The 23,996-nt window shown below is 40.8% G+C and overlaps 1 protein-coding gene across 1 annotated transcript in view; it reads left to right on the top strand.

Moving 5' to 3' along the window:
• LOC122809304 (vacuolar fusion protein MON1 homolog B-like) overlaps window positions 1–23,996 on the top strand; it is a 466,888-nt gene that overhangs the window by 118,618 nt on the left and 324,274 nt on the right. Inside the window, exon 2 of the mRNA XM_044080694.1 lies at window positions 9,474–9,562. Coding sequence (XP_043936629.1) covers window positions 9,493–9,562 — 70 coding nt within the window. The 5' untranslated portion in view covers window positions 9,474–9,492. The remainder of the gene's footprint in view (window positions 1–9,473; window positions 9,563–23,996) is intronic.

The following is a 23,996-nucleotide window of genomic DNA, read 5'->3' as shown; positions in this document are numbered from 1 at the left end:
TCTTTGTAAGGTACTTTTGCAGCATCTCCAGTTGTTGCAAGTGTGTAGTGAAGTACATGCCAAAGGGATCACCTAACCAGTTGAAGAGCCAAGACATTTAGCTCACTTTTACTGTTATAAAAGCCTGAGTCAACTGCCAGTAGCATGTATTTTTCCCTTGTGTTTAATCTCTGCCTGAAATGATTAGCACGCTGGGTTTTAGGGCTATAAAAACTGCTTAATGAGGACTGCACTGAGGTACATGATAAAGTAGTATGTTAGTTGGTATGGATGTTCATAGGCATTCAAGCTTTGTGGTGAGACTCTTAACTTAAACGTAAATTATTACGTTGTGTTTTATGATGTCCTTCAAGGATGCATCTGCAGTCATAACATATGGGTTGTCCTGCCTCAGGCAGCCCTTCGGTCGGCCGGATTCCAAAGTCTGGGTCTGGCCTCGGTTGATGTCGCACTTTCCCCGACGTTGGAGCTTCTGGGGTATAAAGGCATCAGCCGACGCCATTTTCCTCAGTCTTTCTTGCCGCGCGGTGCCCGAAGCAGAAGCTGTTCGCAAGTGCCGGTCTGTCAGATCCAGAGATTTCAGCTACCGAAAACTTCGAAAAAAGCTAAGTACCCCGTTGGGGACTCTTTCTTGCCTCCGCCGATGTCAGATAAAGTAAATAATTGTTTAACTTGTGGGAAACCAATACCTCATAAGGATTTCCATTCTTACTGCCTTCCTTGCTTAGGCCCAGACCACAACGTATCAGCTTGTTTAGCCTGTGCCTCCTTCAACCGACCGACTCTTAGACGTCGGTCGGAGTTTGCAGAGGAATTTTTTGGAACCGCTTTTGCTTATAAAATGCCGTCGGAGACTCCGACTTCGCATATGGTCAAAAAACACAAGGAAAAGGACTGGCACTCGCGGCCCGTGGTTTCGGCTGAAACCTCGGCTAGGTCTACCGCGAGTGTCTCTGTTTCAGCTGAAACCGAATCCACGGTTATTGCTTCTACCGAAACCATACCTCCGACCACCGAGGCCAGAGGGGCCCCAGCTGAGTCTGCTTCAGAACTCCCTACCGAAGCTAGTGCTCAAGACTTGTCCGACACCATAACTTTGGACATTTCTACCCCTGCACGTGGGGCAGCTAGGCCCCCAGCTTCTATGTCTATTAAGGCCTTCTCCAGGGCTAAAGCTGCCAAGCTTTCAAAAACTTTGCCTGCCAAATCTACTTCCCAGAGGCCTTCCTGTAGTTCTCAAATTCTCAGTCTTGCTGAGGACCTTATATCCTTAATTAGGGGTTCCCAACCTCACCCAGACAGGGCCTCCCAACCTCCTCCAGACAAAAGGCCTAGGACTGATACCTCTGAACCTCTCTCTTCTGATTACTCCACGGATGGATCTGATTTGTCAGACCATCAGGAAGTGGCCTACTCTCCTTATGAGGATTCAGATGCAGAAGATTCTATTCCTTCGGCCTCCCCACCTGAAGAATTTCCTTTAGGGAGACTTTACACTCCATGAGGGAGCACTTTTAATGGCAGGGTCAGGATTTCTCTGATTCTAGAAAAAGATTAAGGACTTTTTTGCATTTGCCCCAGCATAGGCCCTTAGCCATACCACCTGTACTAACTGTAATTGATGATGTGTACAATGATGTCAGTACTGCACCTGATCCTCTTCCCCCAGCCCCTGCCAAACCTGACTGATATTACAGGGTCCCGGATTCTCACTTCCACCTGTATAAAGCCCATGCTGCAGACCCAGAAACTATTTCCCAGGGCCCTAAAGGGGTTGCAGCTACTACGGCCAAAAATCCCCTACCCTCTGAAAGAGAGTCTAGAGCATTAGAGAGATGGGGAAAAAAGGTTTATACATCTGCTACTCTTTCTGCCAGGGCATTAAACTGTCAATTCCATATGATACAGTACCAAGAATTTTTGCTAGATCAGCTGAATAAAAAGCTTTCTTCTCCTGAACCTTTAGACCGTAAATCCCTTCAGGATTTGGTACACAACTCTCAGCAGGTCAGTAATCATTTCTTAAAATGTGGCTATGATGCACTGGAGGCTTCATTTAGATCAGCTATGACTGGGGCAGTAATTTGTAGGCATGCCTGGCTAAAGGAGCAATCTTTGCCAGACCATGTCAAGGCTAAACTCCTTGATGCTCCAATGGAGAAACAAAATTTATTTGGCTCCCCTGCACAGGAGATTCTAAAGAAGGTGGAAGAAAAAGCAAAATCTGTGCAAACAGTAAAGGAATTCCTGCAGGTCCAACCTCCGAGGTTCAGCAGAAACGGGCCTACAAAGAATTGGTCCTTTCCAGGCACCTCCAGATCACAGAGGGGCAGGAACAGACGCCCTAGAGGCAGAGGTCAATCAAAGGGTGCCTACAGAGGCCGTCAGTGGCAGCCTGCCAACCAGAGTAGTGCCACAGCTACAACTACAACCACTACCACAGGACAGACCCAATGACTTGACTCTGATTCCGCCTACCAGGAATCAACTGGAAGCTCCCTTGGGCGGAAAGTTAGCTCAATTCTCGAAAAACTGGCATTGCATTGCATTACAAAGGATACATGGACATTGCAAACAATAGACAAAGGATGCAGGTTTTACTTCCACACTTTGCCAAAAAGGAACGGAATGCCAAACCTTCCACCAAACCAGAAGGCAGAGGCTTTAAGACAAATCAGCAATTTACTTCAGATGAAAGTTATAGAAAGGGGTACCATCGATAGAACAAGGCCAAGGATTTTACTCCAGACTATTCCTTGTACCAAGAAAAGAAAACCAATGGAGGCCTATTCTCGACCTGTCCGCACTGAACACATCTCATTGTGCCAAAAGCTGACCCTACAGCAACTTCTTCCCATGCTGGGCAAGGAGTCTTGGCTGGTGACACTAGATCTCAAGGAGGCATACCTGCACGTCCTTATCTGACCAGATTGCAGAAGACACCTCAGATTTCTTGCAGGATCAGAGCATTATCAATTCTCAGCATTGCCCTTTGGCTTATCTACTGCGCCCAGAGTATTCACGAAATGCCTGGCATCGGTAATTGCACATTGCAGACTTCAGGGAATTTAAATTTATCCGTACCTGGATGACTGCCTAATACAAGCGGACAACAAGAAAAAAAATTGTCAAAGGACTTGGCCTATGTCATACACCTACTACAGGCCTTGGGATATACAGTCAACATCCAAAAGTCGAGACTAGTACCATCCCAAAGGATAACCTTTTTGGGTGCGGATCTGGACATAATCACTCAGATGGCTTTTCTCACAGAAGAAAAACAAAAACAACTTATTTCATGATTTTGACCAGACAAACTCTGCTTACTGCAAGGAAAGTCCTGCAGGCCCTGGGTTACATGGCATCCTGCATAATCTTGATCCCACATGCCAGGCTGCATATGAGGAAATTGCAATGGTACCTAAGGAATGTATGGTCTCAACAGTCAGTCTGGAAACCATGATGCCAATCATTCCATGCCTTCAAAAGGAATTCCTGTGGTGGGCTTAGGCCTGCCAGTCCAACAGAGGGTTGCCTTTCAACAAACCAAAAACAAGGCAGACCATCACCACGGACGCCTCGGACCGAGGATGGGGAGCACACATGGAGGACAAATGCATCCAAGGCCTATGGCCTCAAGGGCAGCTAAGCATGCACATAAACCAAAAGGAAATGCTGGCAGTGAGGCATGCAATCAAGTCATTCAAACCATTTCTCCAGCAAGGACAACTGGTAATAAGGACAGACAACACCACGGTCATGTGGTACATAAACAAACAAGGAGGCACACATTCCTACCCTCTATGCCGGATGGCAATGAATCTGTGGAACCTATGCCTGAATCTCAAAATCCAGCTACAGGCCAAATTCGTACCAGGAAAAGAGAATTCACTACCAGACAGCTTAAGCAGAACTACCACAGATGCACACGAATGGATGCTGCATCCAGATATCTTCAAACTCATAACAAAAAAATGGGGAATGCCAGAGATGGATCTGTTCGCCTCCCCACTCAACCACCAACTGAAGAAATTCTGCTCAAGGACATACCACCCACAAGCCTGGAGGGTGGACTCTCTCTCTTTCAGCTGGAATGCCCTAACAGTATATGACTTTCCACCTCTCCCATTGATGTACAAGGTTCTACTGAAGATCAGGGAGGAACAGCCAAAGGTGATACTAATAGCTCCGGACTGGCCAAGACAACACTGGTATCTGCTACTGAGAAGCATATCTCAGGCGAACTCATGGCCTCTTCCTCTATGGCCTCTTCTTCTAACACAGAACAATTTCAAGACCCTGCATCCAAACATTGCAACTAACTGCCTGGAAAATTCCTTAAAACCAAACCAAACTGTTTTATCTCAGAGGGTGAAGGACATTATCCTGTAGGCTCGCAGACCTTCCACAAGGAAGACATACTCAGCTAAATGGAAGAGATTTCTCATTTGGAGCACATCAAAGGGCACAGATTTCACAGTGGCAAACCTAGCACACATCCTAGAATACTTAGCAGAATTGTTCCACAATGGCCTGTCTTATTCTTCCATTAAGATTCATGCTTCAGCAATTTCAGCAGAATACAATATGGATCCACCTATCTTCTCTCACCCTCTTCTCAGACAATTTTTGAGAGGGATCAAAAATGTTAAACCTCCAAGGAGACCCCCTCTACCTGCATGGGATCTCAATTTTGTGCTGGAAAAATTGACATTACCTCCCTTTGAACCAGCAGCATCAGCAGACCTACAGTTTTTATCTTGGAAAACTGCTTTCCTTCTGGCAATCACTTCAGCAAGAAGAGTATCTGAGTTACAGGCATTAATGGCAGTGCAGCCTTTTCTTATTTTCCACCAGGATAGAGTGTCACTGAGAACCAATCCTACTTTCATGCCAAAGGTGGTATCCAGGGTATCCTTGAACCAAGCTATTCATTTGCCTACGTTCTTCCCTAACCCACAGAACAAAGGAGAAAAACTTTTGCACACCTTGGATATACACAGACAACTACGCTACTATCTGGACAGAACTAAAACCAACAGAAAAACTGACCAACCTTTGTAGCATATGCAACTGGGGTGCAAGGAAGAGCAATTTCCAAACAGACCATTTCAAAATGGATAGGAAATTGCATTCGCTTTTGCTGCTCCTTTCATGGAAAGACTGCTCCTGAAAATATCAGGCCTCATTCCACAAGGGCCACAGCCACCACTACAGCTTTCCTACGAGGGGTGGCTACCAAGGACATTTTAGAAGCTGCTACTTGGAGCTCCGTGCATACATTTGCCAAGCATTACAATCTACCTTTATACTCCAGATCCCGAGCAGGCTTTGCAACTGCAGTTCTGCAGGGGATCTTAACTACACCATCCTTCTCTTAGTACCTCCTCCCCCAGTTTGGCTATGGTATTCTACCCATATGTTATGACTGCAGATGCATCCTTGAAGGACATAGTACAGTTTTGTACCTACCATAAATGTAGATGTCCGATTAGGTATGCATCTGCAGTCAGGATTACCCACCCTCCTTCCCCTCTGTGGTATTCCTAGGGTGCTTACCCCTCTTTCAGCTAGCTGGGGGAATCTATTATGGTGTATTTGTTTGTTTGTATATATATATATGTATATATTTTGCTACTGTTTGGAACTTTTCAGCATTTATCCAAATTTAGCCTTTCTAGAGGGCACCTGGCATCTGGGGCAAGAAACACTGAGGAAAATGGCGTCGGCTGATGCCTTTATACCCCAGAAGCTCTGACGTCGGGGAAAGTGCGACATCAGCCGAGGCCAGACCCAGACTTTGGAATCCGGCCGACCGAAGGGCTGCCTGAGTCAGGACAACCCATATGTTATGACTGCAGATGCATACCTATCGGACATCTACATTTATGGTAGGTACAAAACTGCACTTTTCCTCTTTTGGTGGAATGGTCTGATTTTATGTTCAAACTGTCAAGTGTTCTCATATTTGCATGACCCGTATTATTTTTTTTTTTCTTTTTATCCATGTGTATTGTAGTTCTTCGCAAATTTAATCTTTGTGTATAGATTGTTACAAGACATTCTTAATGCTGTGGACACAGGAATGATTTAAAGTAATATTGAAATGATGTACACTTTATTTTGCAGAACATTCACAGTGCAGTCTTTTTGTGTTGCATATAACTGTCATTAATATGTGAGCTTGCTTGGCCGAGGTGATGCAGTGGTTAGCATTGTCACCTCACAGCAAGAGGTTCACCGGCTTGATTCTTGGCTGGAGCACCTTCAGTGTGGAGTCTGCATGTCCTCCCCACAGTTGAGTGATGTTTAAAGACATGCAGGTAGGTGCATGCATGAATGGGTGTGCCTTCCTTGAAGGTTGGGCATTGGGCTGGCACCTCAGCACTGTAAAAATCCACTGCCAATCATTAGCAGACTGGAGTTTCACTGTGGCGACCCCTAACAGGGAAAAGCCGAAAGATATTAGTTTTAGTGTCTAAACTCACAAATATTACCTAGAACATTTTTATGATAAACTTTGTTGCATTTAAATTTTGATAATTTGGAGGCAAGAAGATTGTAGTATTTGGTTTACTTTTGTGGCTATTTCTGGTTTCCTCTTTTGCATATTCTTAAAAATGAGCTCTACTTGTGCCAGTCGAAGTACTATCTGATATGTACTTGGCTACGTTGGTAGCCTCACTTTTAAGCATCACTAATTCAATTTTTGATTTTATCTGCACTATTTTGGGTTTACAACTGTTGCAGCTGATTTTATTTTCTTTGCATTTTCTGTTATTCCCCTTAAGTAATCTACTGTATATACAACTGTGTAGGTAGGGAAAAGAAGATTCAGAAATAAGTAGACACACTGAGATTGTTTTGGATGGGATGATGAGATTAATGAGCTCACTTAACTTTTGCAAGTGTGCCTGTGTACCTTGATTGTTTCTTAAGACTCCATAGCTGATGTACAGTAATTGTGAGAGAGCACTGTGTAAGAGGATTCCCCATCAATAGTTAATTTAGTTAATTTAGTTAATAAATAATAAATAATTAATCTTGTACTGGACTTCAATTTCTTTACTTTCAATGGCAGACGCTACAAACAAAAAAACTGGTATAGCAATGGGGGCTGCCATGGTTCCCAGCATAGCTAACATAGCCCTGGGCAAGTGGGAGGAGGACTTTGTGTTAAACAACACAGACTACATACAGCATATATCACATGCTGTTTACGTTTTATTGATGACATTTTTATTGTGTGGGAAGGTGACACCTTGCAGCTTGGAGATTTTATCTCTTACCTCAATCAAACAACCCCCTTCCTGAAGTTACCTCTTCCCATGGCTACACTTGAGCCACTTTCTTAGATATGCAGATTTCCAATGACACCAACAATAAGAGAATCACCACTGATCTATTCGGAAAACCAACAAGCGTTAACTTATTACTCCATAGTAAAAGTCTACATCTTACAAAAACCAAGTATAATGTAGTGAAGTCCCAGGGGGCTATAGATTTAGTTAGAATTACCACAGAGATGGAACCATTTTTGAGAAACCTGAACAACTTGGAGAATTATTTTCTAGAGAGAGGCTATGAAAGTCAGGTGTTAAAAAAAAAAAAAAAAAACATTGTGGAACCCATTATAGAACTGAAAAGGACTGAAGCCCCTTCACTCAACCTCCCCAGTAGGAGAATGTTAAATTCCACAGAGAATAATGAATGCAAAAATAGCTGCATCCTGACATACACTTTGGATTATCACATTATCAAAAATGTTATTGAAGAAAACTGGGCCATTGTCAAAGGAAACCCTTTTCTGATTAACATCTTAGGTGAAGCCCCATCCTTTGTTTATAGGAAGGCCAGGAACAAGTTTTGTTGAATTTAAACCTAGACCATATGAGAAGCACTAAAAGATGTGAAACTAATTGTACATTTTGTATATTTATATACAGCAAGTTGATAGTTTTTATTGCCCTTATTTAAAGAAAATTATTAAGGCCAGTGCAGGGGGTGACTAACACAACAAAAGTAATTTACAGGGCACAGTGCAATGAATGTGATGCATTCTATGTGGGCAAGACTGTAAATCAACTTAAGCATAGTATTTCATGTCATCTGTCAGAAATCCACTCTGGATGTAAAAATAATGCCCTAGCCAAACACCTTTCTCTTCATAAGACACACAGGTTTTAAGTTCCAGATCCTGGATCACATAGACATGGGTGATCTTGAAAATCTGTGGCAATAAAGTCCTCTCTAATGTTTAAGAACTTCGGGTAAGGGCAGTTGTGCTCAAATGCCTCATCTTTAGAAATGAAAGTTAACATAAAGATTCAGTGATTGGGTGGGACATAATCTGATGTAGGTTTACTATCTTTCAGATGCGTAGACATCCACGCATAGTCCACAATGGTTTGATAGTACAAACCTTTTTACCACTAGTCATTGAAAAGAGAGGTGGTGTTGGCAGGTATTCTTGTATTTTTAGCTACAGAGTGTTTCTTCACTCCTGGTTCAAGCTGTGTTAGTGCTCAGTAAGAATGTGGAAAGCCTGACTTTATGATTATTAATAGTAATAATAACAGTATTGGTATTACTATTATTACTACTATCATTATTTTTATACAAAAGAGCACCCGCTGTGAGCACTGTTAATGGTTCTGAAAATCCACACCCATGTCAATGCATCCCTCTCTTACATTCAGCCAACATTAAGATTTTACTGTAATGATCATTCATGAAGTGCAGATGGCAAAAATAAGTTTTACTGTGAGTCCTGCATATGTTCCCTTAAATAATTTGACAGATTTCCAGCTGAAGTGAAATGAAAAATGATGGGTTGCACTATCTGGCTGTGTCGCCTTTAATATGCAAGAAATTATATTCATGTGCTGTTGAATCGCAGCTCTGCAGTTTAAAAACCTAGACTAATATTAAAAGGTTATTCAGTGATGGTTGTAAATTAAACAAAAGTGAATGGTTTTGTGCATCATAATCTGTGTACCAACTCCTTTTATATATTTATTTTGTTGCTAGTGGTCCAGACCTTGGCTCACTGGAGTCATCCTCATCTGGACCTTAAGCCATATTAAGACCACTGCTCTTCATGTTGCATAAAATCTTAAATTTAGTTCTTTTAGTTTGAAGTGTGTTAGAGGGTTGTGCTCGGTGCCAAAGATGAACTGTTAATATACTAGTGCGGTAGATTATGCTGACCATGTGGACCCATGCTTTTATCTTAAGTTTAAAAAAAAGCAATACTTTTTTTTTTTTATATGCAGTCATTGTTATGTTGGGTTCTGTCTCCCATTAGCCAGAAACTGCTGATTCAAGCAACTGTGCGTTAACAATTGCTTTGTTTAAAGTGCCAGGGTTGGTGAGATTTATTTTTGCATAAATTATGGTTTGCTGACTAATCTAATCCTTTGATTTGTTTTATTAAAAATGTAACAGCTGTGGTTTTACTTTTGATTTTTCAGGTGTTTCGGGGATGTTGAAATGGAGGCAGGTAGTTCCCTTTCCCATAAGAGTGAAGAGACTGAAGCACAAGGTGATAAAGTCTGCACAGGTTAGTAAAACAGTGCCTTCATATAATTTGTGTGTGCGTCTGTGTTATAAGCAGACTGTGGCATTTTTTTTTTGTTCAAATTAATTTTTCAAGCAAAATAATAAACTTTGACATTTCAAGCAAGAATAAATTATAATGAACTATTTACAAATGGCCTCAAACCAAATATGAAAAAAAGGAAAAACAATTTGAAATACAGAAACAGAGAAAGTTGCACATGATTAGAAAAAGTCATTTTACTTCATCACTTAAGGTAAATTGTTTTAAGTGTCTCAATAAGTGAGAGAACTTTCTTCCAAGGATTAATAATCCATTTCCTAGGAAAGATTTTCATTTCCTTTACTCGTGATTTCCAGCAGTGCTACATCTTTCAATAGGATTGAAAATCATCAAAGGTTGGAATGGAGGATGTCTTCCATTTCCTTGTGATGCATTTCTTGGTAACTGCCGTTATAATCCAAAGAAGATAAAGGTATTTGTTTTTTGTAACAGTTTCATTTATATTCAGAAGAATTAGTGACACTGACAAAATGAAGGAATCTGTAAAAATGGCTTGTAGAAATTCACCAATATCTTCCCAGAATTTCTTAATAAGAGTACATTCATACATAATGAGACCAGTCAGCATTACATTTTGAGGAACATCTCCAGCAAGTTATGTCATTAGAATTGTTGAATCTAGCAATTTTGGTGGGTGTATAGAAAGCACTAAGCAAAAGCTTCCATGAAAAATGTTTCCAAATTTGTATATTTGAGGTTAATTTAATAGAATATAATAAACTAGTTTTATTCTCATTTGATAGCAATAATGGATATTCTTTAGTGATGGTTCCAGAACTTTTGATTAGGATTGGCTTTGTAATTTATAATAATTTTATATAGCTTTGAGGTTAAATTTGTCCAAGACCCTGTAAATTACTTCATGTAAAAAAAATGAGTTTAGGAATGGAAGTAAAAGAACTATCTACTGTTCTGCATACATCTTGTGCATAGGGAAGGAGACTACTAAGCGCTAACCAGTCAGAATTTGATAAATTTGAATGTATTAATTTAACTACCTTACATTCATAACTATCAAGCTTTCCATACATTGGAACCAGCATGTAAAACATTTTGCTTTCCAAGTATTTGCAGGAATGTTATTGAAGATTTTTTTGTAATTTTAAAGGGAATTCATAACTGTAACCATAGTTTAATATCAATATTATTATTTACAAAACTCCGGAAAGTATTGTAAATATAATTTATATAGTTTAGGTTGGTTGGTTTAGTATAATTGTATTGCAAATTAATACAGATAATATGCCAGAATGTATTTGTTTGTTTAATTGTAAGTTTTTTGTCAGTTTACTTTCTTTTAGGAATATAGTAGTATGTAAAGTTTTCCATGCAGAAGAGAATTTTGGATCATAACAGTTTATTACTGTTTTGAAAATGGAAGCTTTAATATAAGTTTCTAAATCAGGAAAGCTAATTCCTCTCATTTCCCAAGATCTAATATGATTTTTAAAAGCTATTAAATTCTTTTTTGGGTACCAAAGAAAATTTATAATCTTATTTAGTTCTTTTAAAAGCTTTTTACTGGGAATTACAGGGATAGCTAGTGCAATATATTTTAATTTGGGGAGTAAAACCACCTTTATCAACTGCAACCTGTCTTCAAATGTTAAATACAATTTATTCCATTTCCCAAGTAGTAATTTTAAGGTATTCACAATATTATTATAGTTAATAGAAAAGTTAATTCTAAGTTTTCCCATAAAACAATCCCCAGATATTTGTTTCCCAATTATTTGGTTTATGTTAATATTAGAGTTGTTTATTTTATTTAACAATATATGATTTGATTTAGAACTATTAACTCTTTAACCTGAGATATGATAGAATTTTTCAACTAGTAAATTTAGTTCATGTAGCGATTCTTCTGAGTTAACTAAGGTGAGTAGTATATCATCTGCAAAGGGCATTGTTTTGGAATTAAATTGATCAAAAATGTTAACGCCTTTAATTTTGGGGTTAAAACGAATTGCTGAGGAAAAAAAGTTATGTTGCTAATGCACACAACATTGGGGACATAGGGCATCCCTGTTTGGTACCCTTAGTAATTTCAGTACATTCTGATGTAAATGGGCCTAATTTTACATAGGCCAAATTGTCTTTATAAATATTTTTTATTAAAGTAATGAATTGTATAGGGAAATCATTTGTAGTATTTTAAAAAAAGAATCCCAATTTAATCAAAGGCTTTTTCAATGTCTAAAGTGACTATTGGAGCCTCATGTTTATCTCTATTTAAAATGTATATAATGGTTAAAATTCTTTGAATGTTATCATGGGTGTGTCTGTTATGAATAAAACCAGTTTGGTCGTCACTTATGACATGAATGAGTGATTTTTTTTTTTTTAAATTCTATTAACCAATGTGGACATAAGAATTTTGTAGTCATTAAGGTGTGAAATTGGTCTATATGAACTGCACAAGTTGGGATTTTTATTTTCCTTTAATATAGGGGTGATCAAAGAATATCTCCATGAAGGTGGAATTGCGCCTTAATTGCACCTTGTGAATGTTTCATTTAGTGCTTTTTGCATAATTGTTATAGCAGAAGCTGGAAATAATTTATAAATTTCAATAATGGTTCCATCTATACTTGGAGCCTTGTTGCTTTTACTTCAATTTTTTCATTAATTTCTTTGAGAGTAATTTGATGTTAAGCTGTCAATCTCGCCTTCATTCTTGCTTGATGGGTTCGGAGCCGATCCTCGGCTCCGACTCGGCACTTGCTAAGCTCGAGAGTCACTTTTACCAGCTCGCGGCAGCTCCATATCCCATGATGCAAGGCGGTAAGTACCCAGATCTCGTTTGCCGCTTCGCTGATGAGGTCCTCATGAGGTCCTCCTTTTGCCAGCTCCTGGTAAGTGTTTATATTTAAACTACTAGTTGCCCCAATCAGAAAAAATCATCTTTTCTGTAGAAATCTATCACTTTTAGTTAATTGTAAGCCCCTTTTTGACTAACTTTATTTTTCCTTTTTCATCTTTTTAGTCAGGCCTTTCTTTCCCTCCCACCCCCCCCCCCCCTGTCAGGGTGTGTGTGTGTGTGTGTGTGTGTGTGTGTGTGTGAGGTTTTTACTTATTCTTTAACTTTAGTTGTCTGATTGGGACTGTGTGTGTACTGTTTGGGTATACAATAATGTCCAAAGAACAGAGGGTCTCAGGCTTCAAGAAGTGTGACTCGTGCTGTCAGAAGATGTCTCTGACAGACTGTCACACTTCTTGTTTATACTGCCTGGGACCTCTCCACCTGCAGGACTCCTGTGCAATATGTCACTCGTTTAGCCAGAGAGTCCTGCAGGAAAGGAGAAATAAGCTTATTTTAAGGGGACTCCTTAAACTGGTGGGCTCCCCGGCCAAATCGGCTCCGGGAAAGCCTTCCAAGACTACTAAGGCCCAGGCTTCTGTGTCTAAGCCTTCGGCCTTGGCTCCGACTTTGTCGGAGTCTAGATCGGCTCCGGCTGGAGCCGATCCGACCTTGTCTAAATCCTCGGCACCGATGGCTATTGGTGCCGATACTGCTATGGTCACTTTGGTGTCTGTTCCGACCGGCTCCAACCACCATGTGGCCCAGGCTTCGGTGTCAGCGCTGACACCACTACTTCCATGCCTGTATCGGCTCCGGCTGGATCCGTGGGTTTGTCTGCTCCGGTGGTTCCTTCGAGGAAGAGGTCCAGGTCTCCCTCTTTGGAACCGCTACTGTCTGCTCCGGCCTCACCTCTTCTTTCGGAACGGAGCCATCGGAGCAGATCATCTAGGTCATCTAGGTCTTCCAGGTTATCAGACCATGATTTAGAGAGGGTGGTAAGCAGATTATTAAAATCACAGGCACTGGCCCAGATGCTTCATAGTCAGTCTCAACAGACTACTATTAGTCCACACCCTCTTCAAGTTCCTCCTTCGACTCTACCCCAGAGTTTGGAGCTGGAGTCTACGGGAATAGTTACGGCTATGGCTGAGGGGCAGATACCCCCCCTTCTGCACCCTCAGCATCTACTCTCATCTCCTCCTCGAGACCTTCCTTGGAGGGATTCGGTGGTCGGGCTTCCCTGGTCTCCTCCGAGGGGGTGAGTGGCATCGGACCCTTGTCCGACCCCGCTCTTCCCCTTGGAGCTTCGGCCTTGGTGAGCTCTGCTCCGACATCTGCCTCTGAGCCTTCCCTTTCGGTGGGCCCGGGAGTCCCTGTTTCTTCGGAACAGGTTCTCTCTGAACTCCCTGGGAGGGGAGCCTTCGAGGTGATGAAGAGTGTGCTGGCCACTGGGCTCAGTCAGCAGTCTATTCCCTTAGCTCCTCCCTCTACAGTGCCTGTCGATATCTCTTCCCACTCTCTTGCTCCCGGACCTAGAGATCCACCGCCTCAGGTTTCCCCACTGGGAAGAACCCCTTCTTCCGAGGATTCTCCTGACTCGTCAGGAGATCCTCCGCGCAAGAGGACTTGTAAGAGGAACACCTGGACTCCCCTGAGTCTACCACTTCAGATACTGACTTAGATGAGTCTGAGGGGTCCCCAAGATCCCCCTCTGAGGATGTCTCCTTTTCAGACATCCTAGAACTCCTAAAACAGAGGGGAAACTGGCCCTCCATAAATCCCTCAGAGGATGAGTCTGTATACCTAGAGGCGTTTGGATCTCGACCCTCCACCTCCTGGGTGTCTCCGCCTTTCGACCCCCTTATGGAGGTTATTGCTCGGAAGGCTTGGGCTTCTCTTGATTCTGTAGAGCCAGTTCCTAGGAGGCCATCTAAATTTATTACAGCCCCTTCTGAAAAGCAATTCCTTACAAAAGGTGTCCCTGTTGATGCCATGGTGGTGGCGGCTGCCACTAAGAAGGAACTTGCAGATCCTTCCATACCAGTCCATCCTCCTAATAAGGATTCTAGGACCATGGACAGGTATGGTAAGCGGATGTTCTCCTCAGCGACCTTTGCCATGCGTTCGCTGAACTATTTATGTCGCTTCACCAGACACCAAAGGGACATCCTTAAAGAACTAGCTGAAGTAGTACAGGATCCTACAGCTCCAGGGGCTCAAGAAAAGATTGCTTCTCAGCTAGGAATCCTTAATTCTATAGCTAACTCCTCCATGCGGCTGATTTTGTATGCAGCAGATGGAGCGAGTAGAGCCGCAGGTACAGGAGTGGCTCTCGTGACGTCAATCCTGGATGCGGCTCTGTAATTTTGCAGATCCCTTTAAGGCGTCCTTCACGAATTCTCCCTTTGATGGGTCAGCATTGTTTGGCCCTCAAGTGAAGGATACATTGACCAGGTGTGAGCAAGATGGCAAGACTCTTTCTGCCGTAGGGGTCCGTTTTTCTACCCCCTCTAGACCTTACCCCAAAGGTCAGAAGGGTGGAAAAATGTGGTTCCGTAAATCCCAGGGAGTCACGCCAGACACACGTGGTCAGTTTACCCCTAGAGGCAGAGGGGGTAATAATAACAGACGCCGCCCTAGAGGCAGAGGGGGTCCACAAAACTAGGGAAGCAGAGAGCGTCTCTCTCCTCTCTGTCTCTGTCTCTCTGTCTCTCTGTCTCTCTGTCTCTCTGTCTCTCTGTCTCTCTGTCTCTCTGTCTGTCTCTCTGTCTCTTCCAGCATCCCTGAGATGTTGCCCGACTGTCCATCCTTGGAGGCAGTCGGGGGAAGACTATCGCTGTACCCAGAAGCCTGGCGTTCCCTCTCACAAGACAGATGGGTACAGTCGATCATATCAGAGGGTTACAAAATTCCTTTCGAGGAAAGTCCTTTCACTCACAAAAATTCCCTTCCAGATGTGCCACCCGGTCTAAGGGAAATCGCAAAGTTAGAAGTATCAAAGCTTCTACACAAAAGGGCCATTCAGCCAGTTACAACAGACCATTCAGAGCCCGGAATCTACTCAAGGTTCTTTTTGGTACCTAAAAAGACGGGAGATTGGAGACCAATATTGGATCTCAGCAGACTCGACAAGTCAGAGACAAGATTTCGAATGGTCACACTTCAATCAATTTTGCCCTTCCTGGACAAAGACAACTGGATGTGCTCAATAGACCTTCAGGATGCGTACTATCACATAAAAATTCACAGACGCTCCAGAAGGTTTCTCCGCTTTCAGCTGGGGTCCAGTCATTTTCAATTCAGAGCCCTGCCCTTTGGTCTCACTACAGCCCCCAGAGTGTTCACCAAATGTATGGCAGTGGTCACGGCTCACCTGAGACGTCAAGGATTCCAGGTGTTTCCGTATCTCGACGACTGGCTCCTTTCAGCCACCACCAGGCATCAACTTCTCCAAGCCAGGGATTACACCCTAAATCTCTGCACTCCATTAGGAATTTCGATCAACTACGAAAAATCCTCCTTATTGCCCTGCCAGTCTATTACTTTCATAGGCGCAAATTTAAACACTGTTCGGATGTCAGCAACCCTCACAGACCAAAGAATCTCAGATATCTAAAGTCACGTGCAGATCATCCTTGCCAGCAAAAAGGTGCAAGCCAGAATGGTCCTGAAAGTGTTGGGCCTCATGGCAGCGGCCATTACCCTTCTTCCTTTGGCCCGCTTCTACATGCATCTTCTTCAATGGATGTTGTTCACCCAGTGGTCTTACCAACAACTTCCCATGCGTCACCAAATCCTGGTGACACAAGTTTGCAAAAACCACCTATCCTGGTGGATTTCTTCTCTCCAGATTCATCAGGGCAGACCCTTTGTATCCCCGGCCCCGGTAGCCACAGTCACTATGGACGCCTCCCTGATCGGGTGGGGGGGTCATTATCAGGGCAGGATGGTTCATGGGACGTGGCAACCGTTCGAATACCACCTGCACATAAATGTCCTAGAGATGAGAGCAGTGCTTTTAACGTTGCAAGCCCTCAACGACTTTCTTCCCTTGGGAACAATTGCAGTTCACACAGACAACATGTATGTAGTATGGTATATCAACAAACTGGGCGGATCCAAGTCCTACCCCTTGTGTCGAGAAGCTCTCAGACTTTGGCAATGGGCGATCTCCTCTCATCGGTTTCTGGTAGCAACGCATATCCCTGGGAAAACCAACTTTTTAGCGGACAGATTGAGCAGAGCTATTCTCATGCCGCACGAGTGGTCTCTCAAACAATCTATAGTGGAGGAGATTTTTCTAGAATGGGGCCGCCCATGTTGCGATCTTTTTGCTACTCCCCAAAACAGCAAATGCCCAGACTTCTTTTCTCTCTTCCCACTACCAGGCCATCCCCCCAGAGACGCTCTTACCCAGGATTGGCCCCAGGGACTTCTTTATGCCTTTTCCTCCCTTTCCGTTGATTCCACAAGTACTCCAGAAAGCCATCGTTTTGAGAGACAAAATGATTCTCATTGGCCTCGACAAATTTGGTTTCCGTTCCTCCATCGTCACCTATTGGTGCAGCCGTGGCATCTGGACCCAGTGCCAGACCTTCTGATCCACCAATCGGGTCACCTGCATCAGTCTATTCCTTCTCTCAACCTCATGGCTTGGTTGCTCCACTTCCTTCCTTAGCCAGGCTTCCTATTCTCTAACCCGGTTAGGGATATCATAGTGGCTTCCCTTAAATCCTCTACTAGAAGGATTTATGCCAGCAAGTGGAAACGCTTCTCTTGTTGGGCAAAATCAAAAAATATAGATCCCTTTACTGCCCCTGTTCATGCAGTTTTGGATTTCTTAGCGGAAATCTTTCACTCGGGCTCTTCATCTTCCACGATCAAAGTTCAGTTGGCTGCTATCTCGAACTTTCATGTTGGGTTTGCAGATCACAACATTATGTCCCACAGGCTTTGTAGAGCCTTTCTAAAAGGAATTTTTCTCCTTAAACCTCCTGTCAGGAGTCCTCCTCCTCAATGGGACCTAAATCTAGTGCTGACATCCTTAATTCTTCCTCCCTTCGAGCCAGCTGTTTCATGTTCCCTGAAGTTTCTTTCATAGAAAACACTCTTCCTTGTTGCTATTACCTCGGCCAGGAGAGTGTCAGAACTTCATGCTCTCTGTTCGTCCCCCTTACTTGGTCTTCCACAAGGACAGGGTATCCTTGAGAACTAATCCATCCTTTTTGCCTAAGGTGGCCTCGAAAGCTAATTTGAACCAATCTATTGATCTCCCTGTATTTTTCCCTAATTACTCCAACAGATCGGAACAAAAATTACATTATCTTGATGTTCACCGCCAACTCAGATATTTGGGCAGAACAAAACAATTCAGGAAATCCGATCAGCTTTCTTTCTTATGCTGAAAATAAGAAAGGCCTTCCTGTCTCCAAAGTGACCTTATCTAGATGGCTTTCTTCCACCATCTCCAAAATCTATCAGCTCAGGGGCAAACAGCTGTGCTCAAAACCAAAAGTGCATTCCACCAGAAGTTTAGCCACTTCCACAGCTTTTCAGGCTAGACTCCCCTTAGACACTATTTGTGCAGCAGCCACTTGGGCCACTCCTCATACCTTTGTTTCTCATTACAAATTGGATTTGGCCTCCAGGGATAGAGACAGTTTTGGCTCTACAGTTCTCAAGAGTCTGTTCCATTGAGCCACCCAGGATAGAGGTGCTAGGGACGCGGTCTCATCAAGCAAGAATGAAGGCGAGATTGACAACTTAACATTGAGAAGTTATGTACCTACCATAACATTCCATGTTAGTTGTCTTCTCTCGCCTTCTTTCTTGCGACCCTCCCTCCTGCCCCCATAGCCTGGACAGACCTTTTTCTCCCTTTCTGGAAGATTGCTTCTTAAGACCAGCTAGTTCTGGTCATTTTTATAGCCCATCCTTTACGCTTTTTGCCTTTCTTTCCTTCTGGAAAGGTTTTTTGTGCTAAGTGTTATTGCCTATAGGTACCAAACGAGATCTGGGTACTTACCGCCTTGCATCATGGGATATGGGGCTGCCTCGAGCTGGTAAAAGTGACTCTCGAGCTTAGCAAGTGCCGAGTCGGAGCAGAGGATCGGCTCCGAACCCATCAAGCAAGAAAGAAGGCGAGAGAAGACAACTAACATGGAACGTTATGGTAGGTACATAACTTCTCATGTTTGAATATTTAGGATTAAGCTTTCTGGTATTTTGTTTATATCTGAGGAGTCCGAGTCTAAGTTGTTACGACGTGAATCATTATTGTAATGTTTTGTAAAATGAAATTTAAAGGCTTCCAATATGTCACTTTCTGAGACATTATTATTTTTCCCCTCATGAATTATATTTGTGGTATTTTCAGTGGAATGTCTTTTTAATGTCATTGCTAGATTATGCATATACTTGGGAGAGACAGAGAAAGAATTTAGTTTTAATTTTTCCAAACCCAAATTGGTTTTGTGAGTTAAGATATCATTGTATTTTTTATTTACTTCCCCAATTTTTTTTTTTTTTGCAACTGAATCTATCACATTCTTAGTTAATTTCTATTTGTTTTTGAATATCAACTAATTCTGATTTCCATTCCTTTGTTTTATTGCACAAAGTAATAATTTTGCCATAAAGATATGCTTTTAGGGAATCCTATAAAATAACTGTTTGTGACTAGTATAATTTGTATCTAAGAAGTATTGTATTTCCGAGTCTAGCCATGGTTTAAACTGTTATAATTTAGTGATGTAAGCCAAGATTATTTTAGTAAAGATCAATCTCTTAAAGTCCGATTGAAATTTAAGAATGAGTGCGTTGTGATCAGATAAGGTTATAGAAAAATATGATATCCTGTTTAAATCTTGGGATACAAATATTTTATCAATTCTCGTTTGGGTATTGAATCTATGATCGCTATGAGAAAATAATAATGAATTATCTTAAGACTAAATGAGTCTTAATTGCAAATTATCTATCCATTTTTTAAGAGTTCTCCCTGTAGAAGTAATACTTTTATTAGTAGTCTCCAAACTATCTAAAGTACAGTTAAAATCCCCTCCCATAATTAAATTACCCTTTGAAGTTTTATTGATGAGATCTGTATGCTTTTTAACTGTTCCTACTCCCATACCAGGGACCAATATAAGTTCACCAAAGTCCAAATTCTGTTACTAAATCTTATTACAATTGATAAAAGACCATCTCTGTCTTCATAGTTATAGGTAACTTGAGGATTGGTGACACTTTTCCTCCATAGTATTAATGCCCCTTTTTTTTTACTATATGATGAATTGGATAACCTTAGAAATTCATTTGGATTCCAAATGAAGTTATCATTAGCTTTAAAGTGAGTTTCCTGCAAGAATAGCACTTGTGCTTTATTTAATTTTAGATATTTAAGTAAGTTGGATCTTTTCCTTGGGTTATTTAAACCATTAATGTTCAAAGAAAGCAACACTGTCCATCTTAGTTATTTACTATTGAAGAATATTTGGATTGGATATAGTGACAAGATATTTTGTTAATTGCTGTATAACTTTAATACATTTATTACATCTAATAGACAGATTATTGATTCCTGTTTAGTTATATAAATTAGAACTGAAAATAGGCCAGAAGAATAAGAAAACATATATATATGTGTGTGTGTGTGTGTGTGTGTGTGTATATATATATATATAGATATAGAGATATAGAGATATAGACATATAGACATATAGAGATATAGACATATAGAGATATAGAGATATAGACATATAGACATATAGAGATATAGATAGTAAATGATCTCAAACACGTGTACAAAACAGATACTTCTAAAAACCTTTTATCAAACATGGAATGAAAATCATTCCCATTCTGATGGAACTAAAAAGTTCAGTCAGATTAACCCTCATTACTGAAAATAAACCAAACTCTATTGAAAGATTAGAGGCTCCATTAAATGTTAGTCTGGAGAATATGTTAGATTATTCCTTGTTATAAACAAGTGATTTTTTAATCTAACACATATGAATAAATGCTGATTGTGGAAAAACACTTATTATCATAGTTGACAGTTGTGTGTGATAAACCAGGTACACAGGTTCATATTGAACAAATATTTGTATAGTACAGGTAGAACATCATGAAAGGTGTTACAATAATCCCGTTTCATACCATCATTAGTGGATCCCTATACACCAACTATTTCATTTAGTATCTGGGTTGTAGGATACACTGTAGGTTGTGTTGTGGGGTACAATAACAGTAGTAACAACTATAAGCCAGGGCTTCTACTTTTTACGGGAATATTTGGGGATATCTTCTACTGTCTGTATGTCATATCCAGAACAGTAGTGTGCTAGTGCTTTCCTATAACTCTCTACTTTCTGCAGTACCACTAGCATAAGAGGAAACAATACAATCACTTTCCTATAAACAGTGAATCGGTATATTTTCTATTATATGTACATTCACTCAAGTGAATTAGGTTAAGAACAGAGATCACAGTAATCTGTGTATAAAGAAACCCTTTGGTGTATACAGTTGCTATTAGAACATTGCTGTCAAAGATATCTAGCGTGTAAAAGAAGCATGTATCTTACTTATTAGATTACACAATGCTCCAAATAGAGAGTTAAATTGTCATTAATTTAGAATAAACTCTGAACAGATTACATTAATGATAAAATATTAGAATTTTCAATTTTAATATAAACACGAGCCATAGGGTTCTAATTCAGACATATACAGTGTTTAAGCATAAAAATCAATACCTTTTAATACTGCATCATAGAAACGGAGCATTGACAGTAAAGTGGTCTATGAAATGTTACCATCCTTTAAAAGGAAGTAGGATATCCACTCTGTCAAGTTCCTAATAATAGTGGCATTTCAACACAGTCAGTATCCTAAAGGGGTAAATGTACTGTAAATTATGCATTCCTTCTACTTTAAATGAATTGTCTAGAAGAAGCAGCATACATAAAACAATCACAGGTATGGACTCGCCTATAATGCCTAGTTGTTATATCATACATCAGATAAAAGTTTTCTCGTGGTACATGCCACAATAGAAGGTCAAAAACCAACTAGTACTTTACACACCCTTTCCCACTTGAGGATGTAATTGTTTCCCATTCATTACAAAACATTCCGTATTACAATCTTGTCTGTGATAAAACATACACATCATAAGGTCACATTTCTTATTTCAATTGTTGACCAAGTCCTGTGTAATTCATGTCAAACTTAGAATATGCCTTATAAAGGGACTATTGTTATATATTACTGCTTTGCCCTCTGTCTGTATGGCTTCAAATGTATATACAATATTAATTTTAATTATATAACTGAATTCCCTAGTTGAATTATTTATGTAAGATGATCAGCATATATATGTGTTGATAAATAATTTTAAACTAAATACACTCATGTACCTTGGAATTTCCTTACTTTATAACTTTAAAAAACATTTTGTTCAAAGATGTTAAGGAGTTCAAAAAGTCTACTGTCTCTTTAAGGCAATGAGGAAATGTATAGGGGCGTGTACCATAATGTCATTGACAATGTTTTCCTACAAACTCGTATAGGAAATTATGTAGGGCAGAACACTGATTCCCTCAATATTTGGAATAATATCCATTCGGACATTAGCAAAGGGGTGTAGCTTACAGTACTAACTTGTATGAGAAACTTTCTTATGTTCACAAGTAGAAGAAAGTAGGTATATGAAATCCATCATTAGGCATCATTGCAACCCTGCTGATGCCCTTCAGAGGTTCCCATTCTATCCAAAGACACACCAACAGCCCAAATGAGACACTAGTATCACAAAAGGGAGACTACCAGAGTGTGAGAGAAAGAAATGAGCACTCTGCAATAGGAAGTCAGCAGTTGTGACCGCTACCAGTCAAACCTTAAAACCGAAACCAAAACATACTTTGCACTTGCATCCAAACCGTTAGCTGTACCAATTGTTTTGAGAACTGAAGTTTCTCTTCAGTGAACACATGGCAAATTCCAGAGACTGTTCAAAAATATACAAGCAAACATCAGATTAGGCTCAACAAGTTGGAACAAAGGCTCATCATTCCACCGTGCACTCATCATGCCCTTCCAACAGTCATAAAACAAATGGCATTCTCAGCTCAATATTGCCTCCATTAAATGCAATCTTTCCCAAAGGAAAGAAATGACAGCTCCGCACAAACACAAAAGAATACAGTACAAATATTCCGTGAAGCATGTATTGACAAAATATGATCTCGTAGAAGTGAAAATCATTGACACCGAGGCAAAGTGCTGTCATGGCAAACACCATGGTGACCAAAGAGATCAGAAGATACAAAAGCAGTGGTACATGGTTTAAGCAGTATCAAAAGTGTCACAATTCCGATATGCAATAGATCGCAGCAACCCCGTGTTCAACATCACTGACCAAATGACTGAAGCAACTCTCTCAATGGACATCCACGAAACAAAATCCATTTTCTCACGCCACAAGTGTCATGAGTAATGTCAGAAAATGCTAGTGGTAAAAATAACAGGCATGTATACAGAAGGTAGTTTGTGTACACAGGCATATCTTCCTCTCTTAAAACCTAGTTGCCTCATGTTTTTGGCGTCTTTTCAGGCTTGTTGGCTGTTGGTGAAGCACCCACCAAGAGGAGAAAATGCTGAGAGAAGAATGGAGCCACTTTTGAGATTTTAAGTATTTTTTCTCTGTTTATTTGCTAAGTTTTTCTGCATAGCTGCCTAGTTTGAGCATTTTCTGGCTTGTTAAACTTGATTTCTGCATTTTCTGGCTTGTTAAACTTGATTTCTGCATTAGTAGCTGTATTTAGAGCACAACCAAAAGTTGTTTACTGAATTTCCTGTTTGCACTTAATTTTAAATAGTTTTTTTTCTCAAAACTTGCATATTTTCTGTCCTTGACCTAGCACTCTTGTATGGGGTCATTTACTGCACTGTTATAACTTGATATTACCTGTGAACCTCTGCTATCTCTGAAAAAAACAAAAACAAAAAAAAAAAATCTTGCTTTTTTCCCACTTTTCTGAGATTTAAAAAAGATCCGTTACAGGCTTGCTGTTTCCTGAACTGTTTAAGTTTCTGTGAGGCCATTTTTGCTTGGGCTAAAGGAAAGTCTCTCTGTTGATCAGTGGCAGTGCATAACATTGAGCAGCTTCCCTGCCCTCCGTAGGAGTGGTTACTGACTTGAAACTGTAGTTTTATTGTCCGTTTTGGGTCTATTCCTGCTTCTTTCCAGCCCCTGCTATCAAGCACGCCTTAATGTGCTTTAGCGCGATTTAGAGCGGAGTTGCCACTAGAGCAGCATCGGACAGCGCCGGTTTAACAAGGTTAAACTTTTTCTGGCTCTATAAAGTCTGTTCTTCAATTTTTCCCTTAGAACTGCTCTGTTAGGAACCTAAACAGTTTACACCTTCACTAAAAAGCGCAGCACTTGTTCCTAATTGCTTTTTCTTCTCAAAAAGCTCAGCACTTGTCTTAAAAGCATATCCCTTGTCTTATAACCATTTTCTTTGCAGGTCAAGCACTCCTATATTATACAAATCCTTCACT

The sequence above is a fragment of the Protopterus annectens genome, chromosome 8.part0 (genome assembly GCF_019279795.1).
Source record: "Protopterus annectens isolate FY-2018-M chromosome 8.part0, PAN1.0, whole genome shotgun sequence".
NCBI lineage: Eukaryota > Metazoa > Chordata > Ceratodontiformes > Protopteridae > Protopterus > Protopterus annectens.
This window is presented reverse-complemented; position numbering and strand designations above follow the sequence as displayed.